At 47.6% G+C, this 14,975-nt stretch overlaps 1 protein-coding gene across 3 annotated transcripts in view; it reads left to right on the top strand.

Moving 5' to 3' along the window:
- The first annotated feature begins 285 nt into the window (after window positions 1–285).
- LOC138497355 (cytochrome P450 2J2-like) overlaps window positions 286–14,975 on the top strand; it is a 503,127-nt gene continuing 488,437 nt past the window's right edge. The window contains exon 1 of one of the 3 annotated variants that reach the window (XM_069620767.1): window positions 286–736. In XM_069620767.1, the coding sequence (XP_069476868.1) occupies window positions 578–736 (159 nt within the window). In that variant the 5' untranslated portion in view covers window positions 286–577. The remainder of the gene's footprint in view (window positions 737–14,975) is intronic. The other 2 variants (XM_069620769.1, XM_069620768.1) reach the window with 2 other exon arrangements.

The following is a 14,975-nucleotide window of genomic DNA, read 5'->3' as shown; positions in this document are numbered from 1 at the left end:
GACATCACTGGCCTATCACAGGAACTGAGCTGTTGGAGGGCGGGCTATGCCGCTGTATTTTCTCATTTTTCATTTTTCGGCTGTTTCTATGACTGTAGCCATCTGTGGGTGGGGTATTCAAGTGAGCGTGGCTCTGGGAATTGCCGAACACAACAGCCCACAAGCTACCATGGGGGATGCAGGATAGCATACAACACCGGTATTAGGAAACTCTTCTCTCCACTCTCTGAGTAACAAAAAGCCCCGCCCTCAGCTCAAATTTCGCTGCTGCAGGGCGGCCAGGTCAGTGGCATTGCGCGCCTTCCCCTGCTGCAAGCAATTGTGTATTAAAGTTTTCCCTGTTGAAGGTGAAAGGGAAGCATGCGCTTGAGCTAGTGTACTGGTCAATTTGGGCATTATTCCTTACTGGATACTGAGCAGAGAGAGTTAATAGTGGGTTTGGCAGAGAGAAGGACGCAGTAAGTCCTCTGTCAGGCGTTATTGGGGCTGGTCACCACCGTGGTTTTAGTTCGGTATACGGCAGTGGGCTTTTTTTTTTGTTGTACTGGAAGACGGAGCGGAGGGGACCCTTGCAAACATGTTGGCTCTCTTGGGGCTCGCCGTCTTTCTGCTGGTGTGGGGCCTACTGAGGTTTCGGCGTGCGATTTCAAAGCTTCCTCCGGGTCCTGTCCCTTTGCCTCTCCTGGGCAACTTGTGGATGCTGGGTTTCAAAATGGACTATGAGAAACTTATCCAGGTATGTTGAGGATTTTGCTCGCGCACGTATTTTTCTCTCTTGGTACTATATGTTCAGTGATATATATCAAAGTTCACTTTTAAACTAAATAGCATTACCTAAACGTTTTCCTTCGTGCCTCGGCCCCGAAAATCTAATCCGCGTATGGCTATTGGGGAAAAAAGAAGAACTTTTGGGGGTGGGGGGTTACGGTGACAGTTGCTCTGGTTTGTTGCAGTAAGCAAAACATGCCATGATAGGCTGGTAGGGCTATTTTTGACTTAAACCGCTCGATGTTTAAAATCTATTTTGAAATCATCAAATGTGTAATGCCCTCCTCCCCTCGGATTACCGTGGTTTTTCCCACCTGATATTGAGGCTTGTGTAGTTAGGTGCATGTAAAAGCATGTTTCATTCAGGGGATTCTAGTCCTGTGTGTGTCTGTGGGAGTGTGTGTTTTTGTGGGTTTTTTTTATTTTTGTTTTGCATTCTGGACTTGTAGGTCTAGTCCTGCATTTCCCATTTGAAATCCGTAAGTCCAAAAGGGCCACGGCTTCTTCGGCTGGTATTTCTGCACTGACTGTATGAAAATACCAATGTGTTGAATACAGACAATGTTAGTCCTTTATTTCCCACTTGGCATTCTTGGACTTGTTCCGTGTTTGCCATTAGCAATCCAGACCTACACGTCCTCCAGTGCTAAGATCTCCAGAGTGGAATGTGTCACGTTTGTTGACATGCCCGATGCCCCCAGTTATTTTCGAGTGGTACCTGTAATAAGTTGGCGATGAGCCAGAGGTAATGTGGCAACTCCCAGACGTGGAACTATTGCAAGTGCGCCACACATCTGTCGCAATAAAGTGTTCCCAGAAATCCCTTCGCCCCCCATACCTATACTTAATTTACAAACCGAGAAACAAACTGCAGGGGATACAATCCTGGAATGATTTGCACCAGATATTTGTGAGGGGTAAACATCTGTTTCCGAAAACGTGCCTTTTCAATTTTTGGTCAAAAATCCATCCAACATGTTTATTTTTTTCAAAAAAGCCAAACCTGTACAGAATATTAGCTCATGTGCATTGTATATTGATCGTTTTAATAAAAACTGATCTGCTGATTTAATATATATTACAAACAATGCAATTCTTTAAAAAACAATTTGACTGGTGGTTGACCCCACATCAGGGAATTTGTTTTGGCTAATGCGTTCTTAAGTAAAAGAAAATTAAAAATAAAAACTCGCCATTTTAGTTCCACAGATAGGGGTGTTGCTAGGTCTGGAAAATATCTGGCACTAAACTAATCTCGGGGCTAGTTAGCCTTTTGGCTTCAACCAAAAGACCCGGGGCTATATCCCCTCCACCCCCAGCAACTACTCCTCTGCCCATAGATCCGGTGCAGTAAAATCAGTGAAAATTGCAGTAGAAGGGCACAATTTGCAGTAGAAGGGCCCCACAATTTCTGGGCGAAGAGAAGCCCTTGAGGGGTGCAACAGAGTCAAAAATGTGCACTCGCCACTGGCGAGTGATATTTGACTCTTGGCGAGTAAGAAATGGTGTGATGTGTGCACATAAAGCGTTGAGTCTGAGTGACTTTTTTAATGCCTGTCTGGTACCTTGCTGACTTTAATATTTGCACTCTGGGTGGAACATGGTCTTTTTGCTAAATAAAAAGCAACTTGTGGCCATGGGATCAACTGGATTCCTGATCATATGGATATGTAGGAAGGAGAGCACTTGGGGTGAATCCCAGCCTCCATCAGAAGAAACAAGTCGGAATTCAGTTGAGACGTGAGGGAAAGTTTAGCAAGAGGGGACCAAGTCCTTTCTTTTAAGAAGCTAACATCTCTATCTAGGGCCCCAAAACGAAGATACCTGGATTTCCATCCGTATGATAACCCTTGAAGATATTTGACTTCCTCGCAAATATATTTGCCAAATAAAAAAATCCAGAACCCCTTATTTTGGGGAATAACTCAGCCTGGGCATTTGGTCGTGGACCTCATCTCGTGGATTATGTTAACATGTTTTTCTACAGTGCAAAATAAGCACTGTTGTGGTCTCGGAGTATAACTTAAAACCCATCCCACCTGTCGGCTAGAGTGTTTTTCTTGGAAAGTAAATATCCTCCATACACTGTTTTGTGTACGGGAAGCAGAGTTTCTAGCGACGTACTGAGGGGAAGGGTGAGTGGTTGGATTTTTGGAAGAATGCCATTTGAATTGGTCATCTTGGATTATTTCCCCGCAACATGCATTGATCATTTGGTGGGAAATCTAAAGATATGGCATGTGCTAATGCTTTTGTGAGCGACGGGATTTGACATTATTCATGGAGGTTAGTTGTCTCGGGAAGACTTGTAAATCTGGCCCTTTTGCTATTTACTCGGCACTGTATGAAGTGCATGCAGCTGATGCATGAATTATAATAGCATTCAACACATTTTCCACTTGTTCGAGGCCTTGGTAAACGTACTTTATGGATAATAGAAACCACAAAACATGAAGGTACATTTTAGTATGCCCAAATGTCCCTTCATTGTTTATATATTGAGCGTGAATGCCGAGTGCACCACATAAAACCTGTGGGGGCAAACTGAAGACTTTGCGGATTGGCTGCAAAGCAAAGTGTAAGCATGCCATGTAATGCTTATCTTTCAAAATTATGGACATTATTTTGCGTTCCCCAGGAGCAAAAGAAATCCTGTGCAGAGAAGTAAAATAAAATGGCATTTTCATCTAAACATATAAATGGGACAGTGAGAACTATCCTGCTAACTGTGCTTCATTTTTGATAACAAGATTACTCCAAGACACAGGTCGAGGAGTAATTATTATTATTTAAAAAAAAAAATGTATTGTTAAGCTTGGCAGTGCACCAGGAAAACAAATAGGACATGGTAGATTAGTGAGTCCACATATGGTGTAAATTTAAGAGTGTAAATCATCCAGAACATCATTAAAGGAACACAGATAGAAGTTAGCAACTACATGTGTCATGGAGATAGCAATACATACTGACTAAACAATTTTGGGGAGAGGGGATGATGGTTCGCCGGTCTCGTCTCCCGAGTCGGTACACAAGGAGGAGATGTATAGGCAGATGGGACCCCAGATGTTCCTTGGTCTAGATCTTATCCGTTGTAGCAGTAGCCAACATTCCTCAGTGTCTGAAGCCCATGTGACGGCGCAGAGCCGCTGGTCGTGTGCAGGCGATCTAGGTCGAATCCCCAGTAGGAGGATACAACGGGTTGCAAGAAGCAGGCCCAGGCTCGCAAATCTCTTGAAGTCAATGTGCAGAGTTCGTAAAAAAAAATAATAATAATCTGTGGGGACAGGGTGATGATACACTCTAACATTTCTGAGAGTGATGTACATACTTCAGTCCAGAACTGGGTGAGTTGCAGACGTGACCATGGCAAATGCATGTAATCCGTGTCATCGGAATGACATCTTGGGCATGTAGGTGGGTGGTCCCATGACATACGATGTAGTCTGATCGGCGTATGATGGAGCCTGTGTAGAATCTTGAATTGGATTAGTTTGAAATGAGAGTTAAATGATATGGCCTGTGAGCGGGAGATATATCGATTTCCAGTTCCCCGGCCCAAGATTCCCTGAGTTTAGTGAGCGGTGAGGATACCCTACTCTGAATGCGGTGTATAATCTGGAGACCTTACCCTTAAGGGTTGCAGTGTTAAGTATTTCTGATAGAATTGGGTCACCCTGTGGGATTGTGGGAGAGTCAAGGAGTCCAATCTTTAGTGTGGGTCGCAGGCCCGCATATTGTAGCTTGCGAGCGGGTCTACCCCTTAGGGATCCCGGCAGACCAGGCCACTCGATGAAAGCACCCTGCTCAAATATGTCCCGGATAGTAAGCAGTCCAGCTGCCGCCCAGTGGTCTACTGTTACAGTATCTACACAGGGGGAGTTGGCTAGGAAGTTACAGAGGGGGAAGTCACCATGGAACGGACATAGACCACCAGTTTGTTTCCACATCTTGGTTAAAGCTCAAGCTGTGGCGCCAACAGGAGGAGGGTTCAAATCTAGCAACGCAGAGGGGGAGGACTATGGAGCGGATATCATAGCCATCTGCAGCGAGGCGCTCCAGTTTAACGTGGAGGGGATGGTCAGCAGGCATAAACAAGAATGATGCAAAATGAGCTTGGGCAGCTATCCAGTACCCCTCGAAGTTTGGAGCACTGAGTCCCACTTTCGACACCGCGGCTGTTGGTGTTGCCAGTTTTAGACGGACCGCACCAGCGTGTCAGAGGAAAGCATTAATGGTTTGAACGAGTGTTGCAAAGAATTCTCGGCCCAACCATATTGGGACATTTAGGAATCTGTACAGTAGTTGAGGCAGTACCACCATTTTAGGGACCTGCCAGATAGAGTATCAGCTGTTTTGTCCAACTTGCAGCACACTTCTGGACAAAGTTTGTTAAGTTTGCATCGTGTAGTGTAGCCGGGTCTCAAGTGATTACCATCTTTGTCTGTGCCCCTGCAAATCCCTGGAGGTCCGGGGAAGGGGTGGTGACCTCGGTCAGCGGGAAAAGTACGGATTTGGTGAGATGATCTCGGGGGGGGGGGGGGCGGCGGGTCTGACAATCTTAGGCCTCTATGTGCATGTGTCATGGGTCGCTGCAACTGTTTCAATGCTAGGATCAATGCGAGTTAGTATGTTGAATACTTTAAACACACTCTCGGCAACCTATACAGGATTTTGCTTCCGGCGAATTCCAATTTATTATCTTATTTTTGTTTAGGGTTTGTCAGCTGTGGTATTGTATCATTACCTAGATTGCCATAGGTAGAGTTAAATTATTTTTCAAATTATATGCATATCCGCTTGCGACTTCCCATTTGGTATTTCGATTCTTATGAGCGAGTGGCAAATACATTTTCTTCACACTGGATTGCTTTTTCAAAATTTTTGGTATTTTTATTCCATATACAAGCTCCTACTCTCTACATGTGTTTCACCCTTGTTCATGTCACAAGGGATCCTCATGAGAAATATAATTTCTGTTTATTAAAAAAGAGAAACTGTATATATAACAACGAGGACCGTTTTGGGATTGCCTACTGTGGATTACCCAGTTCAATGTTCACACTTAAGAAACGCACAGTTTCATTGTTAGAGTAAAAGTTTTGAAAGAGCAACGTGACTCTAAATAAACTTACAAGCGTATGTGAATGCACTGTGCCGTGCTAAAAAACACATGTTGGACCACAATGCATCATGTGTTTGCCGCTTTCTAGATGAACAGAACCAGAATTTTAATGGATTTTCTCTATTAAGCGGGTGCAGAATGTTAAAACGAGGAAAAAGAAGAATGGTGGAATATTCTTCAAGCAATTTCTCAATTTTTCTCTCTTAATATTTGCGTTAAAAAACAGGGAATCCACAGAGTTGTTGTATTGGGGATTCAAAAACCAAATGCACTGACTCCAGGTAGTCTTGTTGTACTCTTGGGTCAGGTCATTTTATAGCCGAATGGTTTCTGTGGTGAAGAGTGGTTGAACCACATCAGGGCTTAGAATATGGGCCGGTGAGTAACGGCCCTCTTCATTACTGTTGCATATAGGAGTGGGCCAACCCTTCTCTCCTGTAGTGGTGGTGATGGAGCCAAAATATTGTTTTAACCGGATTTTTCTCACCAATTGAGCCACTTCTATTCGAGTGTGGAAAGGGTCATGGTCTGCCGATGGTACAAATGAGAGGCCTTTCTCAAGTAGGTCTATCTCGTCTATAGATAACGTGTATTTAGATAGATTCATGACGAGACTTTGCTGATGTTGGTCATGTCTCTCTAGTTCGCCTTCAAATGTGGGATCTACTCGGCTAGAAGTGTACTTGCATATAGGAGCGGGCACGCCATCGGCGGCCACTCCAGCAGTGTATTTAACTGTGATCTCTGGTTTCTCAAAATGACATAGATACTAGCATGCATCAAAGCTATTGTGTTTATGCACAAAACATGACAACATTAAACACTGTCTCTTGGCCACTAGGTCTCAGGCCGCCTGTTACCCCTCCGTGCGCAACCAGCAACATGGATAGGGTAAGATTCCCCTTCCATCCTTTACTATGTGTGCAATGTGTTATGTAATCACCACACCATAGATTGTAATCTGGGTATTTCCCCTCTTTCTCTTCTCCCCCTCCCCTCCCGTCACCCTCACAGGTAGAGGAACATTATTAATGCAGACAACGCTGCAACAGTAATGAAGAGGGCTGTTACTCACCAGCCGATATTCTAAGCCATGATGAATGTGGTTCATCCACTCTTCACCACAGAAACAGGTCGGCTATAAAATGACCTGACCCAACAGTACAACAAGACTACCTGGAGTCAGTGTATTTGGTTTTTGAATCCCCAATACAACAACTCTGTGGATTCCCTGTTTTTTTTTTTTTTTTAAACATGTTTATTTTTGGTTGATACACTGGAGAACGTACATAATAGCAAGCAATACTTAGCTGTTTATCAAGCTCATGAGTCACTATTCATTCGGCCATCCCTCCACCCTACTCTTCCAGACTCTTAGTCTTTACCCATTTCTCTCTCCTCGTCTCTCGGTACCAGGTCTAGGCGCTCGGCCACCAGGGCGTTTGCTATCGCCCGCGGCTTGTCTGTTAGAGCTGGGTACCTCTCGTTGTAGTCCACCAGTGGTGACCAGATGTTCATGAAGCGGTGAAGCAGGCCCCTACTTGCTGCTATGAATTTCTCTGCAATAAAAATGCCCCACAGTTTTAGCCACCACAAGATTATCAGTGGACCTCCCAGAGATTTCCATGTTCGTGCTACCATAATCTTGGCGGCTAATAGCAGTTGAGTCAGTAGGGTTGCCGTCCTGCCAGATCATGGGTATAAGCCTGGGATCGGGGCTCCCAGTAAGATTGATTCTGGTTCTAAGGGCAACGTGATCTTTGTTATATCCGCGATGGCCAGGATGCATTGGGACCAGAATTGCGTCACCACTGGGCACGACCACCACATATGTATAAACGAACCCGGGAAGCCACATTGACGCCAACAATGGGGGTCTAAGGATTGATTAATGTGGTGCATTCGGAGTGGTGGATAGTACCATTTTAGGAGCAGTTTATGGGCGCACTCTCGATTGGTGATGCAGAATGAGGCAGATCGGGAGACCAAATGTCTATCCAAGTCTGGTCCTCAATCGGGTGGTCTAGGTCTGCTTCCCATTGTGCCATGTGTATTGCTCTTTTTCTAAAAGTGCACGGAACAACCATAAATCACCAATGCAATTTTAGAGCAAATACTTCAACCCATAAACAGACAGACACAATAACTCACAGCCACGCACTCTTTAGAAGATAATCAGCTCTTTACGGCTATTTATTCAAAGATTACAAGTACATAGAAATAACTAATGAAACTAATATGGACATAGATCACAGAAGAAGTAAAGAAGTCAAAAGAAATACATCACCGTGAGCGTAATTGAAGTCCTCATCTCGTCCAGAAGCAGCTGGAAGACTCCAGGGGCAGCCAGGCCGAGAGTGCTGCAGCTCACAGGAAGGCCAGACGGAGCGTCCTTCTCTGGCTGAAGTCTCACCTGACCCCCTCCAGGTTTCTGCATGAATATTAACTCCACAAAAGGGGAGTTAATTCTCGAACCTTCTGGAATTGCACCTGCGCAGTTGAGGAAGAGCCGTCGGTTGCCAGCTGGGTCAATCGAGAGCTCCCCACCCAAGGAATGCAGGGCCTCCCTCCTCTAAAAACATGCTCCACAGAGAACAGTAGCAAGTCATAACAAAATGAGCTTTTCCCAGCAGAAATGGTCTTGACTGCATACCAAGTTAGAAAAAGCATGTTTGTCTCAGCACTGTGAATCTAACACTTCAGTAAAATGTGTGCAGCCTTTCACTGCGGAGTGAAGTAAATATCCAACATAGCTCAGAGCACTCCCAGAATGCAATGCACTGCGCGCTCGCGCCATTTTGAATCAAGCAGAACACCATGTAGGTTGGTCTGGTAATGAGAGAGATAGACTGCAATAATTTGTAAATCGTCGAGATTCGCCCTCGATGCAGGGGGTCTGCGAGTGTCAGCTCCATGGGGTCTAACTCTCGGGCAGCTCACTGGTGAATTGATGGATGGGAGCACCAGTGTCGTAGCTGAGCATATGAGAATCTGTCTGTTTCCTGTAAGCTGAAGGCGCTTTTGCATTGTTCAAAGGTGAGGGGGCGATTCCCTTCAAAGAGCTGCCCTAGGGAGCTGAGGCCGCCCCTGATCCAGTTGTGAAAGTTCGCGGAATGGGCTCCTGATGAGAACGCCGGATTATGGAAGACTGGGGTAGAAGGGCCCAGGTCTCTCGGAATGCCCCTATGTCTGCGCGTCCACTCCCAGGCTTTCAGGGTGAGCTTAGTGGACGATAGAATGGCTGACATGATCTTTCAGAGGCGGGAGGCAGATGCAAGAGGAAGCGGAGTGGCTGGGGAAGGCGAGATTGTTCCAACTCTGTCCATTTAGGTCGATTCGAGCTAATGATCCAGGCTTGCGTGTGAGCCAATTGCGCCGCTATCTGGTATTTCTGGAGATCCGGGACTCCCAGGCCTCCTAAATTTGGACTGGTCAGCATTGTTTTCAATGGAATTCTTGGCCTTTTGCCTTTCGAAATGAAATGCAGCATCTTTCTTTGGAGACGTAGAAGTGGGGGTCTAGGGATCAGCATAGGAAGGGCTGAGCAAGCATAGAGGAGACGAGGAAGGAGGTTCATCTTGCACGCCGCTATGTGGCCCAGAAGTGATATCTCCTGTGAGCGCCACAGTTCGAGGTCTTCTTCCAAGGACTTAAATAATGGTTGAAAGTTTGCCCGATATGAGTCTTCCGGGCGGGCCGTGATCTGGACTCCTAGGTAAGATATCACCTTATCCGATAGGGGAATCGAGCAGAGGGCTCCGAAGGAACTTTTATCCTCTGAGTTTAGTCCCACCCCTAGGGTGGAAGATTTTGTTTAAGTTTATAGTGAAGCCTGACGCTCTGCTGAAGGAGTGAATTTCTGCCAGAGATGACCTTAGCGATTGGGCGGTATCTGTTATAGTTAGCATCACGTCATCAGCATAAAGCGGTATTTTTATGTTGGGTGGGGCCCACCTGGAGGCCTTTAATTCTGTGGTTCAGGCGGATTCGTTGGGTGAGGGGTTCCATAATTAAGGCAAAGAGCAAAGGGGATAAAGGGCATCCCTGCCTGGTTCCGCATGACGGGGGGGATCGGATCAGAGAGGAGGCCGTTGACTTGAAGCATAGTTTTCGGGGTTTGGTAATTCACCAGGATGTATTTCTGAAATGAGGGGCCGAAGTGAAAGGACTCCAAAGTGAGTCGGAGGAAAGACCAGTCAACTTTATCGAAAGCCTTAGTCGCGTCTAGGGCTAAGACTGCTAATTTTCGTGACTCTCGTTGCGTTATCTCAACCAAGTTGAGAACTCTACGTATATTGTCCGGGGCAGATCTGTTCATTATGAAGCCAGTTTGGTCCGGATCGATAATGTCTGGGAGAACCTTTGCCAATCGGTTGGCTAAGACTTTTGAGTATATGTTGGCATCCAGGTTTAATAGGGAAATCGGTCTATATGACGTGACCTCTCTCGGGTCCTTTCCCGGTTTGAGTGCCAGAACTGTGATCGACTCCTGCATCGATGGGGTGATTGTTTCAGTGACTGCAAAGGAGTTGAACAAAGTCGTCAAGGGGGTCACCAACTGAGGGCAGAAGATTTGATAAAAGCTGGTTGAAAACCCGTCGGGGCCTGGGGCTCTCGGTTTAAGACTCTTAATGGCCTTGTCTACTTCCTCAACTGAAATCGGGGATTCTAGGTCATCTCTAGTCGCTTGGGAGATCTGGGGAAGAGCTGCGTCTCGGAGGTAAGCTTGTTGGTCTCTCCGGGACTTAGGGGACGCTGTCATTGTGTCCCTGAGATGGGCCACTGCGATCTGTTGCTTGTCTCTCTCTGCAAATTGGATTCTCCCTTGCGAATCTCGGAGGCCTACGATTGCGTTCCTCTTCCTTATCCTTGCCAGCTTCTACACTAGAAACTTATTTGCTTTGTTTCCTTTAGCATAGTAGCTTTGTTTGGTCCTGGCTAGAATCTGGGATGTGCCCTCCGCATAGGGCGCTTCAAGCTTCTTCCGAGCTATCTGGAGGGCCTGGTGAGACTTCGGTGACCAGTTCTTTGCCTTGCATGTTGTTTCAGCTTTCTCTACTTCAGCTTGTAGGGCTTGGCGGATTTGATGCTTCCTTCTGTGATAGGCTGTCCCTTGTGAGATCAGGACCTCTCTAATCACCGCCTTCATCGCGTCCCAAGTATTGGCCGGCGAGGTGTCCTCATTCTTATTTTCGTTAAAGAAATCTTTGATGGCCTTCGCTGTCACATCCCGTAGAGCCATATCACCCAGGATCGGGTCGTAGAGAGACCATCTGCGCTTTGGAGGGGGTTCTGGGTCATAGGCTCTCATTGTTAGTGTGATTGGGGCATGGTCTGACAAGATTCTAGGGCCGATGATTACATCGTCTGTATAGGCCAACGCTTGGGGAGAAGCCAGGAGGAGATCAATGCGTGAGTGGGTTCTATGCACATAGGAATAGAATGAGTAGTCATGGGACTCCGGGTGTAGGACTCTCCATGTATCCACCACATCCAGAGTCCGGAAGCATTTGAGCAAGGCCGTCGCGATGCTATAGTCCTTGTGAGCCGGAGGGTGAGATTTATCTCTGTTTGGGTCAGGGACCCCGTTGAAATACCCACCGACTATTATCTGGCCCTCTGTAAATTCCAATAAGGCTTCCTCTAGAGTAGAATAGAAATCTTCTTGCTGATCGTTCGGAACGTAAACCGAGACCAATGAGTATAATTGGCCAAATATCTGGCATTTGATCGCTACAAATTGGCCGTTCGGGCACAATAAAGAGTCTAAGATTTGAGGTTGGAGGTCTTTGGCGAAAATTATTGCTGTTCCCCCTTTCTTGGTACCATTCAATGCCAGAAACTGCAGCGGGAATTGCCTGCTTCGGAGTCTGGAGAAGTCAGCTGGGATCAGGTGGGTTTCCTGGAGGAATACCACGGAGGCCTCCTCGTTCTAGATACGTTGTAGGATAGATTTTCGACCGGAATCTCTGTTTCCGGTGTGGCTGAAGGGGGTCCTGTTCTTCGTCAAGTTGGTGGGGCGAATTTGAGGGGGAGAAATGGAGGGGGCAGACATCATCTATGAGTTCGATTTCGTTGTCGCTCTCCAGTGATCGTGTTTCCTGTTCCCTTCAACGGGAGGTCAAACTTAACTTTTTAGGGGAGGCCGGGGTTTTCTTTACGGTGGGTCATCTGGCCAACAGGGCCGACTTAGTCTCAGGTGCCAAACGGGCCAGGGGAATCCTCCAGTACTGGATTCGTCTCCAAGGGTGAAGAGGTGGCATACACCTTGGAGTGGGGGTATGGACCGTGAGGGTCCCGCGGCAAATCCGTTAACTGCATATCGTAGTGGCTAGGAACCTCAGAGCTGAGGTTCTAGTGGAGCTGCTTCATTTTCGGCGCTTCTGCGCCTTCAACCAGGTCTGATGGGCTTGCTTCCAGAAGTCGAGTCATCAGGAGTGGAGGTCGGGCTGCGGGAGGGCGAGGATCTCGGGGAAGCCGGGTGGAGGATAGGCTCAGCATCTTCCAGGTGACTGATCGATCGCTGGGTCCCTTGGTAGGTGAATTGAAGAGCCGTCGGAAACAGCCACGTGTACCGGATCTTCTGGTTCTGAAGGAATTGGATGAGGGGTTTAAGCGCTCTTCTCTTTTGCAGAGTCACCAGGGAGAGATCCTGGTAGATCTGCAGCGGAGTGCTCATGAAGGATAATTTGTCTTTGGTGCGACTGATCGCTGCCAGAGCTTCCTTAGTAGAGTAAAAATGGACCCTCGTTATCACATCGGGAGGGGGATCCGAGGGGACTCCCCGTCTTGGGCGGAGCCTATGGGTCCGGTCAAGGATCAATTGGGTCTGGTCCAAGTGTGGAAGTAGGGATTGAAAGAAATTTCCTATGTATTCTGGGAGATCTTTATCTGGAATGGACAAGGGGACCCAGCGGATGCGTAGATTATTTCTTCGGGCCCTATTTTCCAGGTCCTCCTGCTTAAATTCTAGTAGCTCATTACTGCTCTGGAGGGTCCGAATCGCTTGTTGCATCTCTATTATGGTTGCATCATGGCTCTGAGTCATATCTTCCACCTCATTAAGTCTCTGCTCCGCCTCTGTCACTCGTTGGTCTATATGTTCAAGTTTCGCGGTAAATTCAGCGATGCAAGACCTAAATTCTTCTTTAATCTCTAGCATAAAGGCCTGGATATCTCCCTTTCTCGCCAGAGTTCCCTGTTCCTCCGAGGACTTCTGAGGGGTGAGCCTCGGGAGGTGGGGGGTTGGGGGGTCTGATTTCTTGGTCTTGTCTGTTGCTAAGAGCATTGTGGAAATGTCTGAGTGTTTGGTACCCTTCACAGCTTTCGTCATTGCGATAATCTCAGAGCTCAATCCAGGGAGACCGGACCGGGGGCATCGCTAGGTTGGTCCGAGGGTATTCCTTTAGATGGTGATACCACACTCCGGGAAGGGCAGCAGTGCGATGGTAGAGAGCAGGGGCTCACCGGGTGAGATCGTTCAAGTTATTAGGGTGGATTCTGCAAGGGTGGGGATGAGCTTCCAAGCGTGGGTAGACCTGCGGGAAGAGAAAGTGGGCCGGGGCACCCCAGGAAGTTGTTGCGCCGGGTGACCAGGCCAAGCGTTGAGTGGTAGGTTTGGATGTGCGGGCGAGGAGCTAGTTCAGGGTAATCAATCCAGGGTGGATTTGCTCAGCTGGGACACGCTGTCTTCTGGCGCTTAAACTAATAGGACAACCTCATCCAGTCGCTTCCTTGGCACCGGGCTCCAGGAGGGGGAGGGGCCCGCAGCGGGCTCGGAGATCGCCGCGGCCTATCAAGAGAACCATTTCAGAGGGCCATCCAGAACGAATCTCCGGTCCTTGGACTATCTGGGCCGACCAGTGCGGGAGGAGTGCCTCAGAAGCTTAGGATGGGGCACTGCGGGGCAGCACTCCCCCACCAACAGGAACAGGGGAGTTGTGGCAGGCGCGGGCTGTGTTACGCCCTGGGGCGCCTACCTGGCTACTGGCGTGGCTCTTCTTCGGTGGGTTCTGTGTTGCTGAGCTTCCTGCTGGGCTCACGAGCCTGGTAGGGGTGCAGATTCTCCACCTGTCCCTTACGTGGGATGAGCACAACGTTGCTGCACTGGAGCGGCTTCGTTGCCCCTCTCCAATGAATTGCCAGTTTCCCACAGGGGTCGCGTCTGGATCGCCTCTCTCAGATCCTCTCCGCCCGCTCTTCCCGTCAGCTCACTAGCAGCGGGCGGACGCAGTCATTCGTCATCCGAACAGCTTCAACGGCGCCACCAGGAGCTCGGGGTGGGGGAAGGAGGGCAACGATCCTCGCGATCCACCAACAAGTATCCTCCGGCTCATCGAAGGTCGAAGGTTCGGCTTTCCTCTCACTCCGTTCACCATCCGGAAGTCCCGCAGTCGCAGAGACGCTTCACCCGTAATTCACTCCGCGAATTACGTAGCATCCCGGCGGCCATTTTGGATGTGGGACCTCGGGCCGATGGGGGAACATTGAACGGGCCGTATTCGAGGCTCCCCAGTTATCAGCCGATGCAAAGGGCTCCTACGAGTGCCTTTAGAGTCTTATGCGCCTGCTGAGCCGAAAATCATTGTCGGATGCTCATTGAGGGCTGCTTTTCATTAGATGCTGCGGGACTCAGGTGGAGGCCATTAAGGGAGCAGCCACATCGCTGGCGCTCCAGGCCATGCCCCGGACTTTAACGAAAAGAGAAAAATTGAGAAATTGCTTGAATATTCCACCATTCTTCTTTTTCCTTGTTTTAACATTCTGCACCCGCTTAATGGAGAAAATCCATTAAAATTCTGGTTCTGTTCATCTAGAAAGCAGCAAACGCATGATCCATTGTGGTCCAACATGTGTTTTTTAGCACGGCACAGTGCATTTACATACGCTTGTAAGTTTATTTAGAGACACGTTGCTCTTTCAAAACCTTTACTCTAACAAAGAAACTGTGTCTTTTTCTTAAGTATAAAAAAAAAGAGAAACATATATATTTCTCCTGATTGGAAGTATAACAAATGTAACGGTTGTTTTTAGAAAAAAAACTCATGAAGAAAATTAATACCATGCAAATGACACTCACCAATTT

This window comes from Ambystoma mexicanum, chromosome 5q (genome assembly GCF_040938575.1).
Source record: "Ambystoma mexicanum isolate Mex_15411 chromosome 5q, UKY_AmexF1_1, whole genome shotgun sequence".
Taxonomy (NCBI): Eukaryota; Metazoa; Chordata; class Amphibia; order Caudata; family Ambystomatidae; genus Ambystoma; species Ambystoma mexicanum.
Note: the sequence above shows the minus strand (reverse complement) of the source record. Positions and strands in the feature narration are given on the sequence as shown.